The sequence below is a fragment of the Cetorhinus maximus genome, chromosome 19 (assembly GCF_964194155.1).
Source record: "Cetorhinus maximus chromosome 19, sCetMax3.hap1.1, whole genome shotgun sequence".
Lineage (NCBI taxonomy): Eukaryota > Metazoa > Chordata > Chondrichthyes > Lamniformes > Cetorhinidae > Cetorhinus > Cetorhinus maximus.
Genome location: NC_135897.1, coordinates 54694014 through 54715600, shown reverse-complemented (window position 1 = coordinate 54715600; position 21587 = coordinate 54694014). Strand labels below are relative to the sequence as shown.

Genomic DNA, 21587 nt, shown 5'->3' with positions numbered 1-21587 from the left:
AACCTGTCCAGTCTTTCCTCATAAGACAACCCGCCCATTCCTGGTATTAGTTTAGTAAACCTTCTCTGAACTGCTTCTAATGCATTTAAATCTTTCTTTAAATAAGTACTGTACTGTACATAATACTCCAGATATGGTCTGACCAATGCCCTATACAAATGAAGAATAACCTCCTGCTTTTTTAATCAATTCCCCTCACAATAAATAATAACATTCTATTAGCTTTCCTAATTACCTGCCATACTTGCATACTAACCTTTTGTGATTCATGCACTAGGACACTAAGGTCCCTCTGAGTCTCAGAACTCTGCTATCTCTGGGCAAGTTTTTTATGCAGAGGGTAGTGAGTGTCTGGAATTCGCTGCCAGAGGAGGTGGTGGAAGCAGATATGATAGGGGTGTTTAAGAGGCAGCTTGACAAATACATGAATAGGATGGGAATAGAGGGATACGGACCCCGGAAGTGCAAAATATTTTAGTTTGACAGGCAATAAGATCGGCGCAAGCTTGGAGGGCTGAAGGGCCTGTTCCTGTGCTGTACTTTTCTTTGTTCTTTGTTCTCTCACCATTTAGATAATAAGCTTTTTTATCCTTCTGGCCAAAATGAATGATTTCACATTTGCCCACATTATACTCCATTTGCCAGATCTTTGCCCACTCATTTAAACTATCTATGTCATTTTGTAGTCTCCTTAGGTCCTCTTCACAATTTACTTTCCCACCCATATTTGTGGCATCAGCAAACTTAGCAACCATTCCTTTGGTCCCTTCATCCAAGTCATTTATATAAACTGTAAAAAGTTGAGGCCCCCAGCACTGATCACTGTGACACACCACTCGTCACATCCTGCCACCCAGAAAAAGACTCATTTATACCAACTCTCTGCTTCCTGTTAGCTAGCCAATCTTTTATCCAAACCAAAATGTTACCCCCAAAACCATGAGGTTTTATTTTTTGCAATAACCTTTGATGTGACACTTTATCAAATGCCTTCTGGAAATCTAAGTACAGGACATCCACTGGTTCCCCTTTATCCACAGCATATGTGACTCCTTCAAAGAACGCCAATAAATTGGTTAAACAGGATTCCCCTTTTACAAAACCATGTTGACTCTGCCTGATTGCCTTGAATTTTTCGAACTGCCTTGCTATGACATCTTTAATAATAGTTTCTAACCTTTTCCCTATGACAGATGTTAGGCTAACTGGCCTATAGTTTCCTGCTTTCTGTCTCCCTCCCTTTTTGAATAAAGGAGTTATATTTGCTATTTTCCAATCTAATGGAACCTTCCCTGAATCTATGGAATTTTGGAAAATTAAAACCAATGCATCGACTATCTCACTAGCCACTTCTTTCAAGACCCTAGGGTGAAGTCCAGCTGAACCTGGGGATTTGTCAGCCCGCAGCCCCAAAAATTTGCTCAATACCACTTCCCTGGTGATTGTAATTTTCCTGAGTTTCTCCTTCCTTTTCATTTCCTGATTTACAGCTATTTCCAGGATGTTACTTGTATCTTCTATAGTGAAGTCTGAAGCAAAATACTTGTTTAATTCATCCACCATCTCCCTACTTTCCCCAGACGCACTCTCTGTAGGAGCAACACTCACTTTAACTCTATTCTTATTTAACTCTCTCTAGAAATCTTACCATCCGTCTTTATATTTCTCGCTAGCTTTCTCCCATACTGATTTTTCCCTCCTTATTAATCTTTTTGTCATTCTTTGCTGTTCTTTATATTCTTTACAATCTTCTGACCTGTCACCCGTCTTTGTGTCTTTACCATCAAATTGTGTACTATTTTAACCCTAAGGGATAGAATAGAACTTACCTACTTATCAAATATTCACCAAACAGTTAGTTCCTTCCCCTGTAGTAGAGCAACAACCAATTTCTATCGGGCAAGAAAGACAGTAAGAGGAAACAAACAACTCCTTCTCCCCCTTCACTGAACTCCCCTCTCACCAAACTCCAAGTCTTCACTCAGTTAGTCAGCTGTACTCTGTTTGCCAAAGCTGCACTAAAGAACCCTGAATTTATAGTTTACAGAACAGGGGCTACAGTAACCAGATTCAACCAGTTAGCTAATTAACTACTCAGCTCCTACAGCTGAAAGTGAGTTTAACCTCTCTAAACTGCATGAAAGAACGTAGCCTGCTGTCACAGCACTTTCCAGTTACTGCTAATTACAGACTAGATTAGATTTGAAGAGCAAAATTTAAGAACAAAATTAACACTTAAAACTCCCCTCTCACCAAATTCCAAGTCTTCACTCAGTTAGCCAGCTGCAATCTGCTCCCGCTCTTACCACCTGCCATCAGGCGTATTAGAAGGATTTACCTGTTAATTCAACTGTTTGGCCATGTTATGAACACACCTTCTGTGGCCATCAAGTCCGGAAGTGGAACTTGAACCTAGAGCTTTTGGCCCAGAGGCACGGCTGCTACCACTTGTGCCACAAGACCTCTGCATAGGGTCAATAGAATGTGTTAAAATAACTTTAAAAAATAGCAATTATTCATAACTTTCCATTATGTTAAAAAGTCCTTTTACTATAGGATAATATAAGTGTCAATCACCCAGACCCTTTAAAGTTTGGATAGCCGAAACTGCCAGTACTTGAAGCCTCTTAGCCTTGTCAAAATAAACATTGTGAAATTGCCAGCAGAGATCAGGGAGCCAGAGTTGTCAATCACAGCAATGTTTTCCCTGGGGCTCAGGTGTTTTAGTACTCTAATGGATGTTTGGGCTTTCAGCCAAGAATTCATAATGAAGCTTGGTGAAGAGTCCGAAATCCATTAGTCTGTTTAAAAACCTGAGCCCCAGAGAAAATATTGCTTGTTTATTTACACACGTTTAAGAGATTTCAAGTTCTTGCAGTTCCCCCATCGCAACCCCCCACCTCTCCCAAACAATGAAAATCCCTTCCTTGTGGGCATATTCTCCCAAGGCGAGCAGGCCGAGCCAGGAATTTTTCCAACTCCCATTAATGCCTTCAGGATGAAAATCCAGGCTTTTATGACGAAATCCATTAAGTATATACTGTAAGAATTAATTCTTCAATTGAGATGATTCTGTGCATGCTCCACATCTGCAAGAAGATATCTCATATTTTGTTCTTTGCTAGATGACATTGAAAGTCTACATTCTTAAGAGGTAAATAAATTAGCATTAATGCTTAGAACATAATACATCTAGGCGAAGAATTTTTGTTGCATCCAAACCCTACACCAATAACTTCATCAGAAGCACAATGGAAGCCCTGCTTCTTCTTCTTATCATGTCCACGGACAGTCTATACATGGCCCAGCCAGAACTGGACTCATTTTTGCGCCTTGTTGTTGAATTCGGCAAGATCTGCAACAGTGCAGGGTTCCTCTAGCGATAGGCATTGCAAGAGATGTTGCATAGTCTGTGGCTCAGTTCCACATTCACAAGTTGTCGGGCTGGTTGTATATCCCCATTTGCTTAGTGGCACCTTTGAACGACCTACACCAATCCTAAGTCTGTTAAGGCACTTCCAGGTTGCCCAATTAGCTCCTGGGGGAAGGCTTTCATCCGGTAGAATTTCCATCGCTGGGGGTTGTTCGAGACTGGCGAGCTGGTCTTTCCACAAGGCGATGCGGGCTTCAGATGGGGTTGATTGTAATGGAACAACACTGTTCATGAAGCTCTCCCTTGACCTTAGGCGGCTGGGTGTAGGTGTATGACCATGATGGTAGAAGGTGCCTCTCATCTGATGTTTGACGGAGTCGCTCTCTCTTGCTGGCTACCGTTCTTACCTGCTTACAGGAAGCCCTGCTTATGCTCATAGACAGGATTTCCAGTGCACTTCCAGCAACACTAATGGTGGAGGAATGGTAGCAGCTCATAGAAAATTCTGAAGGTTAATCTTCAAATTTCACCTGGAATGTTTGTTTGTGTTTTAATTCAACTGTGCTCCATTATATACTTTTATTATAGAATAGCTTTATAAAACTTGCTCACAACACCAAATCATATAGACAATAGTGTAAAGGAAATTTGAATGTATTCAAAATAATATGCTCAATGGGATCAGAAGTAATAGATGTATTTTTATGTAAAAATAAATGTAAAGGAACACACATTGCAAGGATTGAAGGTACACAATGAATTAACTTGACTTTCCACAATTTACTGGAAGCGTCAAAGCAATGTGAATCTGAAAAATGGCTGAACAGATAATGGGATACAACTTAAGGATCTCCATTATCAATTAAAACACATTATTTAAGCCAGAGTAATGGACTATTAAATGAACATTTGGAATTAGTGTGCATGATTTAGGGCATCTTACTCCAAAAAGCCAATGATGCAGTGCAGGTGGCTCGAGAACTAACTTTTTGGAGTTTTACTTAATTGGCTTTTGAGAGCCAGGGAAAGCTTAATACAGATTTATCTTCTTTTACTTTTACAGATTTACTTTTGTTTAGTCGTCTTCCTCAGGAGATTGAATGGACTGGGTGAAGTTCAAGGGCAGAATCTTCGGCTTGGCGAGCGGGGGGCGGAGCCTGCTCGTCGAGGCGTACAATGATGCGCGGTGGCGTCGGGCGTGCATCCCGACGTCACTGCGTGTCATTCAGATTCAGTTCAGCGGGCGGGCATCTGAGTTGGCTGCATGCCCACCGAACCATCAAAGGCCTATTAAGGCCAGTTAACTATCAATTAAAACAATAAACTGAGCTGCCCGTCCAACCTTAAGGTAGGCGAAGAGCCCAGGCGGCCTTCACATTTTTCATGGAACCTCATCCACAGGCGGGATGAGGTTTCATGAAGATTTTGAAGGGTTTGAAAAATTTTCAAATAAAATTCATAGACATGTCCCAGCTCATGTGACAGTTTCACATGAGGGGACATGTCCTAATTTTTTTTTCCCTTTATTAAAATTTTTTAAACTTAAACTAATCTCTCTGAGGCAGCTGTGTACCTCAGGGAGATTTTGGTGCTCTTTCACGCGTATGCATGAAAGAACGCATGCCCCGACTCAGGCAACACCCACCACCACCCCCCACTTCCCAGCACAGGGAGCGCTCAGCGCTTCCAGGCGCGTGTCACGCTGGGAGGGCCTTAATTGGCCCGCCCACGTAAAATGGCGGCACCCAACCGATCGCGGGTGGCGATCAGCTGTCCGCATGCCCGTGCCCATTCCCGCACAACCCCCCGATGGGGAGAAAAATTCTCCCCCAAGTCAGAATGAATTTTACAGGGTCTGTGGAAGAAATGGATCTGATGGGCTCACTGACCTTTTTTAATCTATACTATACTTCTCATATGGATCAGACCTAGTTAGAAAACCTAATTTCCCAACCAAAAACTTCCTAGTAATTATCCTTTTTTTTTTGTGGTGGCAGGTGTTCTGAATGCAAAGCTTGGCAGAAACTTCTTAGGGTGTAGAATCTGCATCCATCAAGTACATGCACATGCACATTCATCACTTACAGAGTCCTTTCGAAACAAGAGCATTCTCAATTTCCAGCATAATTTAGGTTCCAATGGACTGCACAACCAGTTTATAACCTTCCCACTGAAGTCTAAACTGATTTTCTGACAGATTTTCCTTTCTATTATATCAATAGATTCCATTGAAACAATTGGTGAAAAAGCTGTAGCCAGAATAGGAAAGGCATTCCTGCCTGTTTATTTTATTAGACCAGGAACATCATGCCCTGTCACGGACTATCCTAACATATTTTGTGCTCTGTGAAAAGTTTCTACAAAACTTCACACTATCACACTCAAAAATAACCTAATCAGTACTTCAAAATACTGATTTAATCATGTCCACTGCATCATTCATTCAGAAGTAGCTGCATTCCTAAGCATTACATTCCTATGGTACCAGTTGTTCAGGTACCACCAAGTTTTATGATCCAGCATTTTTCAATACTTGTGGACTTAAACAAAGCCTTACCAATGACTTAGCCCATGATTCACCAATTGCTCAGGAGAGGAAATTAAATAAGATAAGTGATAATTAATGAAAAACAAAGGCACAACTAGCTGAAAAAAAGAAAAAAAACAAAATTAATGTAAACATTTTGTTGCACATGTTGCATAATGTTGACAAAGTCCATTCACAGAGGGTTCAGCTTCATTTATCACCTGCTGTAAGAACCAATATGGCATAAAAAAATTCTAGCACAACCTTACAGCTAGGCCACAGTTTCTAGTTACTCCGTTTGGGAATGACGGGGGGTCTCAGTTGCCAGCCGGAGAGCTGGTGAGAACCCATATTGCCTCTTTTCAGGAAGACCCACCACATCTCGTGCCACTCAGGCATTTGACAGACCAACAGTGAGCCTTTCCTTGGGATCAAGAACCCCGGAAGTAGAAGTCCCTCCTGCCTAGAGCTGCCAGCCAATCAGAGGCTGGCAGCTCTTCTGTTCTCAGCAGCACCACCAGGGAAGTGGTGGCTGCTGCCAGTACTATGCCTACCTGAGGCCTCATATTGAGGAGGGACCCAGGCACAGGTGAGTGATGGCAGGAAGGGTGTCATGGGAAGAGAATCGCTGGGGAGGGAGTTTGACAGAAAGGGCAGAGGGTGGCTCGCAGTGGATGTCCCCTTCCTGATGCCTGGTCCCTCGATCAGGTATTGAGCGCCTTTGAACAAGGAAATCCCTCTGGAAGCCCTCATGCAAACGTGCCAGGGTTTGCTTGTTCTGCTCCCGGCATGGCAAGCCTCCTGCCTGCCGCAGGGTTAATACAAGTAGCGGCAGGATGAAGCCCTTAAGTTCACATCAATTGCCAACTTAAGGGCTTCAATTGGCAACCGGGTGGGGTTGTCCACAGGCCTTCATGTCCTGAACTTAATTGAAATGGAGACGAAAGTGGCAGGGTCCCCACCCTTCACCCTCCCACCCAATAAAATGACCCCACCACCAAACGCATCATACGGGAGGGCACAAGATTCCGCCCAATGTTTCTACCTCCAGAGACTTATCTAGTTTCCATCCAATTATTAAGTTACATGATTTTCAAATAATTGTTTTGTGAATCAAAAGGAACACACTTGCTATATAATATTCAAAAAAAAGACTTAAGTGCCTAAAGTTCTCATGAGGTAGGCAACCTCTAAAACATTTGAGTGAGAAGAGGCAAAAATGCCTGAACCACTTGATCATTTTCCTACCTTCGCAGGCAGTCTCCTCTTCAGCAGGTTCATATCCAGCAGCACAAGTACAAGCTCCAACTGGTACCATCCACTCCCCGTCCCCATTACAATATAGCTTCAGGGGGACAGACAGTTCAATAGCATTACTGAGGCAAGTACCAGGAGCAATGACAAGTGATGTAGGTTCTGCTCCAGTAACTGTTTCTGGAAAAACTGCAAAATTTGCAATCACAGATGGGCATTTCTTGTAGAACACACGCAGAGAAATGAGTGACATGCATGATCCCAGATCCTGAAACGCTAGATAGAATCCACCCTTGGACAATGGACCAAAGCTTCTGATCTTGGTGTTGACTCTCCCAGTCTCCAGTTTGGAAAAACTCTCATCTGGTGCAATGGTGTCCACTTTCACATAAGGGTTTTCCATCCAGAATGGAGTAGATGCTGTTGCTGAGTCTGAGTCCGACTCATAGTAAAATAAATTAAAAGTTTCCTTACAAGAACCTGGGATATTTGGTATGCTGTTGCAGTCCCGCACAGTGAATTTCATCTCCACATATACTCTCTGAACATCTTTACGTGCTATGTAAGTAGTTCGAAGCCAATTATTCTGGTTTGCTTCCATCACATTACAGACCTGGTATGTGCGAATAGGATTTATTGCATCATCATATCCACTCACTTCTTCCCACTGAACAAAGAAAACAAAGAATATTTGTTGTAACAGTACAAAAAAAATATCATTTTACAAATAATATGTTTATGGTATTATCTATATATTAACGATAAAACAGTTGCATTAAGAGTAAACCTTCAAATTGTCTAGTCGTGTTACAATGACTGATGGAATTACGGTCTGTAGAGTTCTCAATTATTTAAAAATAATCCCTTTGTTGCTACTGCAATCCCTGCAACATTGCTGTAGTTCTCATAGCATTCGTATGTATACGATCACAATTTGTGATACATATTTTAGTGCCATTCTGCTCTAACAAAATATTATTAAACATGCAAGACAATTACTGGCCTACTGGACTGCTCCAGTGAAGCTCAAAGATTGAGGAACCGCACCTCACCTTTCAATAAGGCACTTTACAGTCTTCTGGATTCAACACTGACTTCAACCATTTCAGACCATAATCTCTGATTTGTTTCTTTTTCTTTGCATTTTTTGGTTTTTCTCTAATTTTTGCTTGCAGTCAATAGCATGCCTGTTGTAGGCACATATTTTGTTTAATTCTTTTCTTGCTCCATCACAAGCCCCTTTGGTCCAGTAAGGCTAACTTTTCTGCATTCAATCTCTCCTCTCTTTCACCCTATCACAGACCTTCCTTTTGTCCTGCCCACCCACCCCTTGCCTACTTCATTTCTAACTTTTCCCAGTTTTGATGAAAGGTCACAGACCTGAAATATTAACTCTGTTTCTCCCTCCCCAGATGCTAACGTACTGAGTATTTCCAGTATTTTCTGTTTTTATTTCAGATGTCCAGCATCTGCAGTATTCTGCTTTTTAACTAGCATCCAACACAATATTTAACTTACCTTCTAATCAGTTTTTGTAACATTTTGAATAAACAACTTTCTGTGAATAGAAATGTCACATGTACAGGAAAATTCACAGTGCAAATTTGTGTAATCTTTACTGATCGACTTCTGAGAACACAAATTGACATTTCAGGCTACAGGTTTAAGCAAATTAAAATCAACTGTGAAGATTTGTTTTCTAAAATGTGCTTATAGATGTCTAGGCTGCTAGATTTACTAAGTAGTTAATAGCTGTTAAAGGTCATAGGTCCCATCAAGTCGAGGCATGTCAATGCAATGCCCAAGGCTGCTTTTTCTTTTAAAGTAGCCAGGCCTCTCTCAGGAGCCTGGACTGAAACTTGTTGAAGGTGCAGGTATTTTTTTAAAGGTGTGGCTAACATTATTGGTAGACGTATTGAACATCACTGTAGCTTACAACATGCATAACCACTGTTTAGGCACAAACTGCAAACTAATTTAGCTTTTTTAATCAGCAAAACAACTTCAAAGAATCTAATTAAGTTTTTTTCTGATTTGTGAGGTAATTTAAATTAAATAATCATTGTTGTGGTCACACAGTGCAGTTAATTACGTTTTTCTCAGAAGTAAATGACATCGGAGTGCAAGTACATTGTAAAACTGATTCTAATCATGAGCTTTGGATGAGGGAATTGGAAGAGGAAGAGGGCATGGCATGCAATGCTATTCAAACATGTATAACAGGGTGAGGTATAATCAACATGCTAAACTGCTTCTTCTTGTTCCACTTCATACATTCTGAAGTTTATCTTTCAAAACTATTGTAAACGCATCTTAAGAAATAACTTTTGTGGTTACAGTAATTATTTAATACTGTAAGCTTCCAAAAGGTTGGCGACCACAATCTGTTTCATAGGAATGTTTGTACACATATTTAAATCAAAGAGTCACCTTATTAATTTACGAACATAGATTAGGCAAAGATAACTACAATTGAGGAAGACGCCTTGGCGCATTTATCTTATCCAAACACAGTCTTTCTGGGGCCTTTATTTCAAAGCATGTTTTTTAAAAACAGTTGAAAAATATTTATTGAAAGCAAAAATAAAGTGAAATTCAGACTTTGCTTATGACAAGAATATTTTGTTTTATTCCATGGAAATATTCCCCATCCACGTTAGATATCAAAGGGTCATATGATGGACACGGTGGGAAATTACATACTTAACACACGTGTACTCAGCTTTCAATGCCAAAATGAAATTTGTCCATGATCTTTGCCATTCTGAATGATGAAAGGACATATAAAGATTAATGATGTTTTCACTCAATGCCCAATCGTTTTTTTCTATTCAGGAGTTGCACACCTGTTCAAATATTCCTTCTCATATTGCCACTGACAGAGATAAAATGCTCTGTGCCCTATTTCATTAAACAAACTCAAGCTGAGGCCTTAAACATGCAGAATTGATTTTTCTGTCATGCCATGGGTTTATTCCTAATATTCCTTTCTTTATTAAAGCGCTTGGTAAATATTTCACCCTTTACCACCAAAAAAATGAAACTTCAAAGACAATTCAATATCTATGGCCACTGATACCATGCATACACATACTGAGATTTTACACTGTTGACATGAATCAATTATATACCTGTCTTCTGTCCCTTGAAGATAGTTTACCTTCAGTAAGTCAAAAGTCACATTTTTTTTTAATAGATTTTATGGTTTAGACATTATTGGTATGTGATTTCTACTGGTTTTCTTATCCTTTCCATCAGTCATTCTTGAGTTTTGGTGTGTCAATGACTTCAATGAAATATGAATTCTGGATGGGTGTAAGATGAGCTGCTGATTCATTGTCAACTACCTAGCCCTAATGTCCAAGACCAATTGACCAATTGTGGACCAGACTGTGAAGATTAGAAGTACACTGCACAGGAAAGCAGACAATGCAGTCAGTGCTGCCATGCAGCATTCTTTCCAGTTTGATCAAGCACAAGCCAGAATTGTCTGAGATTCTTCCAACACATCGCATAAATGGGGCATAAAATATCTGATATACGTTGTGAATCCCAATCATTTTGTTGATTCTGTTTGAAATTATATGAAGCAAGAGTCATTTATGGTAGTTATGATGGTGAATTTTTCTTGCAATTGTTTCACACAATATCATTCAATGGGTCACCTAAGCTAAATACGAGGGAGTTGTTAGGTGTGGCGCAGTGTGCCCCTTCATTTTAATATTCCTAATTTAGAAAACATAAATGTTCATCTGATCTAAAAATTAAATTCCGATGTACCTAATCACATACCATTCAAACATATTTATGTTCTGATTCAGGAATTCAACTGCAATGAACCGGAGTATTTATTTACAGAATGCCTGACCCAGAATTAAATTCCAATATATCTTCATGACTTTAACTAATACAGGAATTTTGATTCAACCATAATGCATAAATAGAAATTAATCATTGAAGCATAAAATTGTCTTTATGTACTTTGATGCTTAATTGCACTAAATCCAGCAGAGTGTTAAACACTAAGGGTGGTATTTAATGGGAGGCGGTGCGGCCCTCACCCATTAGCTGGAAGGCCAGCAAAAACCTCGTTTCACCTCCTTTAGGGAAGGCCCACTGCATCTTGTTCTAATTAACTGCACAGTGAGATGGGCCTTTAGTGATCAAGTGATCAAGGACCACAGGGGCAGAAGTCCCATCCACCAAGAGCTGCTGGCCAACCAGAGGCCGGCAGCTCTATTGAACAGCAGCATCCCTGGGGAGACGGTGGCTGCTTCCAATAGTACACCCATGTGAAGCATAGTACCATTGCTGGACCCCAGGCAAGATGGAATGGGGGTGGGTAACAGAATGCTTAGGGGGTGGAGTGAGGTTGGCAGCAAGCTCTCGGCAGTCCCCTGGTCTCTCGATCAGACATTGAGTGCGTTTGAGCTACGGACCCCCCCCCCCCCAACCACCCACTTTGGGAGGTGGCAAACAGCCCCACACAGGTTTGCTTGTCATTTTCCCTGCATGGCGAGGCCCCTGCCCTCTGCTGTCTGAAGACCAGCAGCAGCAGGACGAGGCATTAATTTCCCAATTAAGGGCCTCAGTTAGAGGCAGGTGGGAAGGCCGTCCACGGGCCTTCCCATCACCGACTTACTGGGGGTCAAGGCGAGAAGGCAGGGGCTCCCCTGTCCACCAGATTAAATCCCCCCACCCCCATCAAAATAGGCATGGGGTAGGACATTAAATTCCACCCCAACGAATGCATTCTCAGTGAACCAATTTATTCTCCATATTGTATATTGTAGCCTGCTCTAGCAATCAAACAACATTTGTCCTTACCATACTTTAGTTAAGTTTTTGATTTGTTTTGAATACTTGAAACAATTATTAAATATTGTGTGGTAATCATCATCTGGTTGATTTTATCTGTAGTTTGGTGGAATCTTAATTCACATATAACACTGATTTAGGCAGAATTTCTATCGTGGCAAATTAGTTATGTATGTATCAGGATTTGACTGTATTTTATATTCCTTCCAATTAATTTCCACACTTGCAAACAATCATTTCAATTATTTCCTGTAACTTTGCTTTTTACCATTTGCTGGCATATTTGATTTATTACTTGGTATTGAATAGTTAATTCCAAGTTGTTTTATGTCTTGGTATGATTCTACGCCAGTTTGTAATTGTCCGCTGTTATTTAAATTTTGGAAATATTGAGTGAATTTTTACTCCAAAGCTGCGCAAGCAATAGCACTTGCAAAATTTGGTGCATAATTGAAAGACCAAAAAAAAACAAATTTGTCAACATATATACATCACCAATTATAAAAAGAGGGGACATTTCCTGGATCTGTGCCCAGAAGAACTGAATTGCATGGACGGACTGAATATCTGAAATTCGGCTAGGTTGAAATGTAGGCCTGTAACTTACTCAATTTTCCCCCTCAAATTAGTTTAAATGGCGGAAAGTTGAGCAGGTTTGATTACAGCTGTATACTTCACCTTGTCCAAAGGGCCCAGATCCATGAAAATCCCTGCTCACAGCTCTTCCTGTGCCACTGATTCAAATGTGATACTTCAATTGGTGAGCAAAGTTTTCAAGGTAACTAACCTTCCTTCTTTATTTTGCACTGTATCCTGTTGAAATATCCCAAAATGTTTCACATAACTAATTACTTTTGTAGTGCAGTGAGTATTGTAGGCCTGGATTTTCCAGTCGGCGAGCGGGGGGCGGGGCTCGCTCGCCGCCGTGTAAAATGACGCGTGGTGATGTCGGGCGGAACTCCCGATGTCACCGTGCCCCATTTAAATTTTCAGGTAGGCGGGGGCTCAGCAGAATCAGCTGTGCACCCGCCGATCTGTCATTGGCCAATTGAGGCCATTGACAGAGTTATTAAACTAATTAATGGACCTGCCCATCAAACCGTAAGGTTGGCGGGCAGGCCAGGAGCCCTGGTGGGCATTAGAAAAAGCATGAAACCTCATCCATGGGCAGGATGAGGTTTCATGCAGGTTTTAAAAAATGTAACTAGAGTGCATTTAAAAGTGATGGACATGTCCCAACTCATTGACAGTGTCACATGAGGCGACATGTCAGGGAATTTTTTTCTCTCTATTTTTCACATTTTTACTGTAGAACCGATCTCCCTGAGCCAGCACTTAGCCTCAGGGAGATGAGTGCGCATGCGCAAAAGAGCGCACTCTCGGCTCAGGGGATCCCCCCCTCACCCGCACAGGGAGCGCATAGCGCTTCTGTGCGGACATCACACTGGGGGGGGTCTTAATTGGCCCACCCATGTAAAATGGCGACGTGCCCCCGAATGGGGGCGCCGATCGGAGGCGCACCTCCACACACCCGCTCTTAAATGTCCCCCGCAACGGGGGGAAAGTTCTGTCTGTAATGTAGAGAGACGCAGCAGCCATTGTCCAACTGCAGCTTTCCACAAACAGCAATGAGATGAACGTGCAGATAGTCTGTTTTTAATTATATTAGTTGTCCAGGTTATGATTCTTACTCTTCTTTATACAGTGTTAAAATATCTTTAACAATTTTAATGGACAGAGCCTCTGTTGAACATCTCAACTAAAGGGCAACAGCTCCATCAATGCCCAGTTCCCTCAGCACTGGAACAATAGATCACTGACCTGAAATGTTAACTCTGTTTCTCTGACACAAATGTTGCCTGATCTGCTGAGTATTTCCAACATTTTCTGTTTTGATTCCCTCATTACTGCACCAGAATGTCAGCCTAAGAAATCACCTCAAAGCACTAAATGTTCTTAGAAGTTGTTTTATTATTTTAATTTTGTTAGTCAATAATCCATAGTGTAAATTGTCCTTACCCCTGAATCTGGATGTGCAGTCCATCCCAATTCAGCAGTTGCCCATCTTGAATCCATAAGAGTCTCTGTGGGACAAAATTGAGGCAAAAATCAATGTAAGATCTGATAACGAAAAAATTGTGATAAAATACAAAGCAGCAGCTGCAATAACTCACATATTCACAGAGCTCAAAGAATCGCTGCCTCATTTTACCCATCCCTCAGAAATATAGCTGCTGCACAAATGACATGCCTTTGGTCTCCTGCTTTTATAACCCAAATATCCCATTCACGCATGGAGAAGTAACTGTGTTAAAGGGTAAATTTATGTCTTTTGAAACAAATGTTTTGTGTTTTATCCACAGAATTTTTTGATTTATGCAGAATACAACCTGGGGGTCTCAGCACATAAATCAGCACTTTAAAAGACAAAGGTTAAGGAAACCAGGGGCACAAATTGCTTGGGAGGGAGGACAGGGTCAAAAGCACAGAAGGGTTTTAAAATGGATCAGGGTAATTCGCATTAAAGATGCCCTACAGCAGAAAAAGGCTGTTACAAATCATTGAAATGGGAATGATTTCTGAAGCCATATATGATGAAAAACAGCTGCTTAGCAGTTTGACCATTATGAAGGGCTACTGCTAACTTAAATCTGTGCAGATAAACAATTTCCCAAGATATACTTTGAGCATAAACTGTTATTTTTGTTCTATACAGAGGACACATAGACGGAGAGATGGCTAGTGAGCAAAAGATAAGGTTAGAAGTAAAGGGAAGTTTATTAGGCTGTAAAGACAACACAGAATCAGGGAGCTTTCATTCAGCGCTCGCCCGCCCGCACCCGCGCTTATGCCTGCCCTCTTCCCGCCCCCACCCCGGCAGCGCTGAGCATTTCAGCGCGCGCTTCATGCTGGCTGGCCGTTAATTGGCCAGCTAGCGTGAAATCACGGTCTAGGGCCGATGGTGGGCGGCGGTCCGTTCCCAGGCCGCTCCTGGGCCCGCTGATCTAAAAATCCTGCCCATAGGTTTTTATAGGAGGCAACACAAGTAAATAAGACCATAAAAACATTTAAAATTATTGCTTTTATATCAACAGGCGCATAAGGAAGAAAGTAATGACAAGTAAAAGAGAATAATATCAAACTTGTGAGAAAACTCGTTTACATTTGCAGTTGGACATTTTTCAGCATCCAATCAAAGGAAGGATACAAAAGCATACAAATGGGAAAATGAAATGTGCCTTCATTGAGATGTTACCAGGCATTAGGGATTAGCTATGAAGGAAAACATGATAAGAGATTGAGGGTCTTCAAAATATTGAAAAGTTGTTTCTATTGATTGATGAGGAATTGATAAGAGAACGTCTTTTTAAGACCAAAAAAAAACGCAATTTTACAATGAAAAGAAGTTGGAAAACATTTCTTCACATAGATGGTGGTTAGACTATGGGGTTCTTTGATATAAACCTTTGTTGAAGTGGTGTTCTTAATTTTTTTAATTAAATTGTTGTTTTAAAGGAATATAGCAACATTCATATCCTCAGGGGTCCTGAAAATATTTCACAAGTAATAGATTTATATTGGTGAAGGACACGGAGATGTGTTGGCAAATGTGGCAGCCAAGTTACACATACAACCCAAAAACAACTGACCAGTAAAATGTTTTTCATGATGTTCGTTGAGTGGCGAGTATTGGCAGCAGACCAGGAAAATTCCCTGCTCTTCTTCAAATTGTATCATGGCATATTTTGTATTCACCTAGGAATCACAGAACCCTAGAAATTTACAGCAGGGAAGGGGCCATTCTGCAGGTAGATGGTTTGTTCTCTCATTCAAAAGACAGCTCCTCCAACAATGAAATGTTGGTCTAGATTATATGCTCATATCTGTATTGTACCTTGAACCTATGACCTACTGACTCACAAGCAACAGTACTACTAATTGAGCCAAACTGCAAGAGGAATGTCAAAAAGTATGGACAGAGGAGAATACTGGATTTGATTAGGTGACCAGTTGGGTAAAAACACAAGGGCTGACTTGATTGTTCAAATGGTCTTTTTTCTGTCCTGCAACACTGTGTGATTCTGTGATTATATAATGCCCTACAGATGATTGTGTTACCACACTGATTTCAGAACAATTTAAAAATCTGCTTCACATTTAATATTGAAATTTGTGGTAAAATACAATCTAAAATAAAACAGTTAAAGGTATTTTGCTATTTTTCTCAACGTGTCTGTTTGCTTGTGCATATGTGGGCAAACATATATGTGTGTCCAGATGCCTTTATACTTCAATGAAAAAATGGAGCTACTCAAATAATTTGCAGAAAACAAATATATTGAAACATTATGGGAGAAATATTCCTCCCGTTGGGGGAGTTGTGCAGGGGTGGGCGCGAATCTGATCGGTGCCCCGTTCGGAGCCTCGCTGCCATTTTACCTGGGTGAGCCAATTAAGGCCCGCCCAACGTGACGCTCACCCGGAAGTGCTGAGCGCTCCCTGTGTGGGTTGTGAGGGAGGGGGGGGATTCCCTGAGTCCGGGCCGGCGCTAGCACAGAAAACTCCCTAAGGCACAGAGGTGCCTCAGGGAGATCAATTTGATCTTTAAAAACTGAAATAAAGTAATTCAAAACTTTTAAAACATGTCCCCTCATGTGACACGGTCACATGAGCTGAGACATGTCAAAGAATTATTTTAAAAATTTTTATTGAATTTTAAAACACTTCATGAAACCTCATCATTCCCGTGGATGAGGTTTCATGAAAAATACGCCTGGCCTCTTCGCCTGCCTGCCAACCTTAAGGTTGGACGGGCAGCTCATTTAATTGCTTAAATTACTTTTCAACAGGCCTTAATAGGCCTTTGACAGTTCAACAGGCATGTAGCTGACTCGGCTGTGCGCCCACTGGACTGGAAATCTAAATGACGAGTGGTGACGTCACGACACCCGCCCAACGTCACCGCGCATCATTTTACGCGTCAGCGAGCGGGCCTCACCTCCGCTCGCCAACCGGAAGATTCAACCCTATGGGTTGAATTTTGCCCTCGGCGGGTGGGCGGGTGCGGCAGGCAGGCCCAGGAGTGGCTGCGAAACCAACCTCCGACGATGATCCGTGCCCCGACCACGATTTCAGGCTGGCTGGGCAATTAATGGCCAGGCAGCGTGAATTGCGTGCTGCAATGCTGAGCTGGGGTGGGGGAGGAGGAGGACATGCGTGGAAGCTTGCGCATGTGCATGGGTGTGCACATTGAAAGCTCCCTGAAGGCACAGAGCTGCCTCAGGGGCCAAGATTTATAACAGTACAAATAAAGATTTTAAAAGTAAGGTGAACATGTCCCCTCGCGTGACTCTGTCACATGAGCAGGGACATGTTAAAAATGACATTTAAACATTATTATTTTTTAATTTTAGTTCCTGTTGGTAACCTCATCCCACCCGTGGATGAGGTTTCATAAAAAATCCAAAGGCTGCTTGGCCTTTCTGCCCGCTAGTTGAACGGGGTGCAAAAAATCCAATTTACTTAATTAAGGGCCTTAATAGGCCTCTTAATTGTCGGCGGACGCGCTGCCGCCACTCATACGTGCCAGCTGAGCGAAATATCGCGAGTGTGCGATGACACCGGGATGCTGGCCCGAAGTCATCACGCACTATTTTACTCTTGTTGGGGCTGGGCGTGTGCCTACCCGACAAGAGAAAAATTCTGCCCATCAAGAATAAAATCACTGCAAGATATTAATTACACCAATGTAAACTGAGGCGGGAACCACGCTCAATTTGCAATGAAAAGTGAATAATTTCCTGTCTTACATAATAGACACCCTTTAGTTCAATCTGGAATTAAACATTTTTCCAATGTTATTTTGTCGTAAAACAAAAAGCACCTCCTTACTGGTCAACTCCTGGCTTTAAGACCACATGTAATTGAGCCAATAGGTAATAGCTGAACACCAAAGAATAGGGATGACAAAAGTTCAAATATTAACAAACTCACTGTCAAATTAATTACGGATGGTAACTCATAAAAAGCTGTTGCCAAATTTGTTTGTTGCCTAAACAAATCAATTAGTGCCATAATTAGATGTAAATCGACAGGAGCGCTCGGTCAGTGGGATCAAGTGACATGCCAGTGTAAGCAAATTTGAGTAGATCAGGCTGCTGTTGCTTGTTTGTTCAGCATTTGCTCAAACAATACAGATAATAAAAAAAAACATGGATGACAGAAGGTAAACGATTCTGGCTTGTTCCAGTGAATTTAAAGTAGAAAAATAATATTGCCATTAAAATCAGCTTTAACATGCACAGCATCTGCATTTTTCAAAGCCATAAACATTAAGCTGCCTTTGTGGGTGATATACTAGGTTGTTTGGTATGAGGCATAATGTTACAAACAAAAGAATCCCCTGCAGGGTCTTTTGATGCCCTGAAATTGGCTCTTGATATTGGTCTCTCTTAGTTTAAATCTTGACAAAAATGAACAAGAATAAATCAAGCTAATTAACACCAGTGCTCTTAAAATATGCAACAATTGACTGTGAGATTGAAAGTTTGCCTGTGTGCACTATTTCCTTTCAAATACTTGGAACAAAAAAAATTCAAATTCCCAATCTTATATACTAAAAGGCAGTATTGGAGAAATAAGCATGCTTTAACTCACAGTATTATTGAAATAAAATGGAAATGCTCATCGTGTTAAATCATTCAAGCACAGAAATATCATAAAATGTATGATCAATACTTCTACCCTTTTTTTGGTTTTCACATGACAATGATCTATGTTATTGCTACAGTGCAATTGCTGATTTAAAATGTATTATGAAGCAGATCTATTCCATATTTTTTTTTTACAGATTACTAGGTCTCCGTATCAGTACAAATAATCATAGTTGCAGAATTATTTGGTCGTCATCAACATTTAGCTACTTATATCAAATTGATTTATAGAATTTAAAGCTGCATGCCTGACAATTTTTTTTTACTTTGAATCAATAACCCTCACCCTCAAGAGAAGTAGCTGTTGCACAAATCCCAATTCAAAACCATTTACTTCTTGAAATATTGAACTGGAAAGTTCGCTGAATGGAATTTAAAGTAATCTTTTTTATTTCTATGCTGCTATAGCCCAGCATGTCAATCACAAAGTCATTTCACCTTATATTGGGAGATCAGGACAAGTAACAATTATTTTAAAAACTGAATACAGGTCGCAGGTGCTGGGTTTCTCTTAGGTCTTCTTTGTCTAGGTGGGAAGGAGACTTAAAAGACAAAGGGGGATCATAGTTACTGGCAAAAAAATATGTTCAGTCAAATGGCCTTCAATATTTCCCTTACAGACTAAAAATATTGACATGTTGATTTCAGTTAATGACATCTTAAGTAATGAGCTGAGCCACAACTAGAAACTGTGTAGCTTTCAAATGAATTTCGAAACTTTAACAAAAGTCAGAACAAATTAAAAGCTTCTACACTTTTGGATTTTAGTGTGTCACACACAAAAATAAGTCAGAAAGATGATCTTGCAGACTGTGCTCGTTGCTGAAGAGGATAGGTATTGTAGGCAATGGTTAAGAGGGGGAGAAAACAGAATTGGAAAAATGGTTGTAGATTCTCATTCATGCCAGAAAGCTGTAATTGTAATCCACAAACTTACACTCCGCTTTCAAATGTTGTTTTACAATTCAACTCATCAGATCTATAGAATGCTTTTGTGAAGTCTTATGGCTATGCCCCTGACTGCCTCCTCATTTGTTACTTTCTTTCTTACTCCTGAGATGGAAATCGAATATTTTTTGCTGTCCTGTTGTTATAATGAAATAGACATGGGCAAGGAAACCTCCTGCTAATTACCACCTACCGCCCTCCCTCAGCTGATGAATCAGTGCTCCTCCAGGTTGAACAACATTTGGAGGAAGCACTGTGGGTGGAAAGGGCACAAAATGTTCTCTGGGGGGGGGACTTCAATGTCCATCACCAAGAGTGGCTCGGTAGCACCACTATTGACCCAAGCTGGCCGAGTCCTAAATTAAATAGCTGCTAGACTGGGTCTGCGGCAGGTAATGAGGGAACCAATAAGAGGGAAGAACATACTTGACCTCACCCTCACCAACATGCCTGTCGCAGATGCATCTGTCCAGGACCGTATCAGTAGGAGCAACCACTGCACAGTCATTGTGGAGACAATGTCCTGTGTTCACATTGAGGATGCCGTCTATCGTGTTATGTGGCATTACCACCATGCTAAATGGGATAGATTTCGAACAGATATAGCAACTCAAGTCTTGGCATCCATGAGGCGTTGTAGGCCATCAGCAGCAGCAGAATTGTGCTTGAACACAATCTGTAACCTCATGGCCTGGCATATCCCACACTCTACCATTACCATCGAGCCAGGGGATCAGCCCTGGTTCAATGAAGAGTGCAGGGGGGCGTACCAGCAGCAGCACCAGGCATACCTAAAAATGAGGTGTCAACCTGGTGAAGCTATAACACAGGGCTACTTGCATGCCAAACAGCATAAGCAGCAAGTGATAGACAGAGCTAAGCGATCCCACAACAATGGATCACATTTAAGCTCTGCAGCCCTGCCACACTCAGTCATGAATGGTGGTGGACAATTAAACAACTCACTGGAGGAGGCGGTTCCACAAATATCCCCACCCTCAATGATGGAGGAGCCCAGCACATCAGTGCAAAAGATAAGGCTGAAGTATTTGCTACAATCTTCAGCCAGAAATGCTGAGTGGATGATCCATCTTGGCCTCCTCCGGAGGTTCCCAACATCACAGATGCCAGTCTTCAGCCAATTCGATTCGCTCCATGTGATATCAAGAAAAGGCTGAAGGCACTGGATACTGCAAAGGCTAAGGGCCCTGACAACATACCGGCAACAGTACTGAAGACTTGTGCTCCAGAACTTGCTGCGCCTCTAGCCAAGCTGTTCCAGTAAGCTACAACACTGGCATCTACCCGGCTATGTGGAAAACTCCCCAGGTATGTCCTGTACACAAAAAGCAGGACAAATCCAATTACCGCCCCATCAGCCTACACTCGATCATCAGTGAAGTAATGGAAGGGGTCATCAACAGTGCTATCAGGCTTCACTTCCTTAGCAATAACTTGCTCACTGATGCCCAGTTTGGGTTCCACAAGGGCCACTCAGCTCCTGACCTCATTACAGCCTTGATTCAAACATGGACAAAAGAGCTGAACTCCCAAGGTGAGGTGAGAGTGACTGCCCTTGACATCAAGGCCAATCTGACCTAGTGTGGCATCAAGGAGCCCTAGCAAAACTGGAGTCAATGGGAATCTGGGGGAAAATTCTCCGTTGGTTAGAGTCATACATAGCACAAAGGAAGATGGTTGTGGTTGTTGGAGGTCAGTCATCTCTGCTCCAGGACACCACTGCAGGAGTTTCTCAGGGTAGTGTCCTCAGCCCAACCATCTTCAGCTGTTTCATCAATGACCTTCCAGCATAAGGTCAGAAGTGGGGATGATTGCACAATGTTCAGCACCATTCACGATTCCTCAGATACTGAAGCAGTCCATGGCCAAAGGCAGCAAGATCTGGACAATATCCAGGCTTGGGCTGTCAAGTGGCAAGTAACATTCGCGCCAC

At 41.6% G+C, this 21587-nt stretch overlaps 1 protein-coding gene across 5 annotated transcripts in view; it reads right to left on the bottom strand.

Moving 5' to 3' along the window:
- LOC144693814 (ephrin type-B receptor 3-like) overlaps nt 1-21587 on the bottom strand; it is a 109591-nt gene that overhangs the window by 65832 nt on the left and 22172 nt on the right. For all 5 annotated transcript variants that reach the window (XM_078563861.1, XM_078563864.1, XM_078563863.1 and 2 more), the window contains exons 2-3: nt 13992-14056; nt 7149-7821 (exon numbers count right to left, since the gene is read on the bottom strand). In XM_078563861.1, the coding sequence (XP_078419987.1) occupies nt 7149-7821; nt 13992-14056 (738 nt within the window). The remainder of the gene's footprint in view (nt 1-7148; nt 7822-13991; nt 14057-21587) is intronic.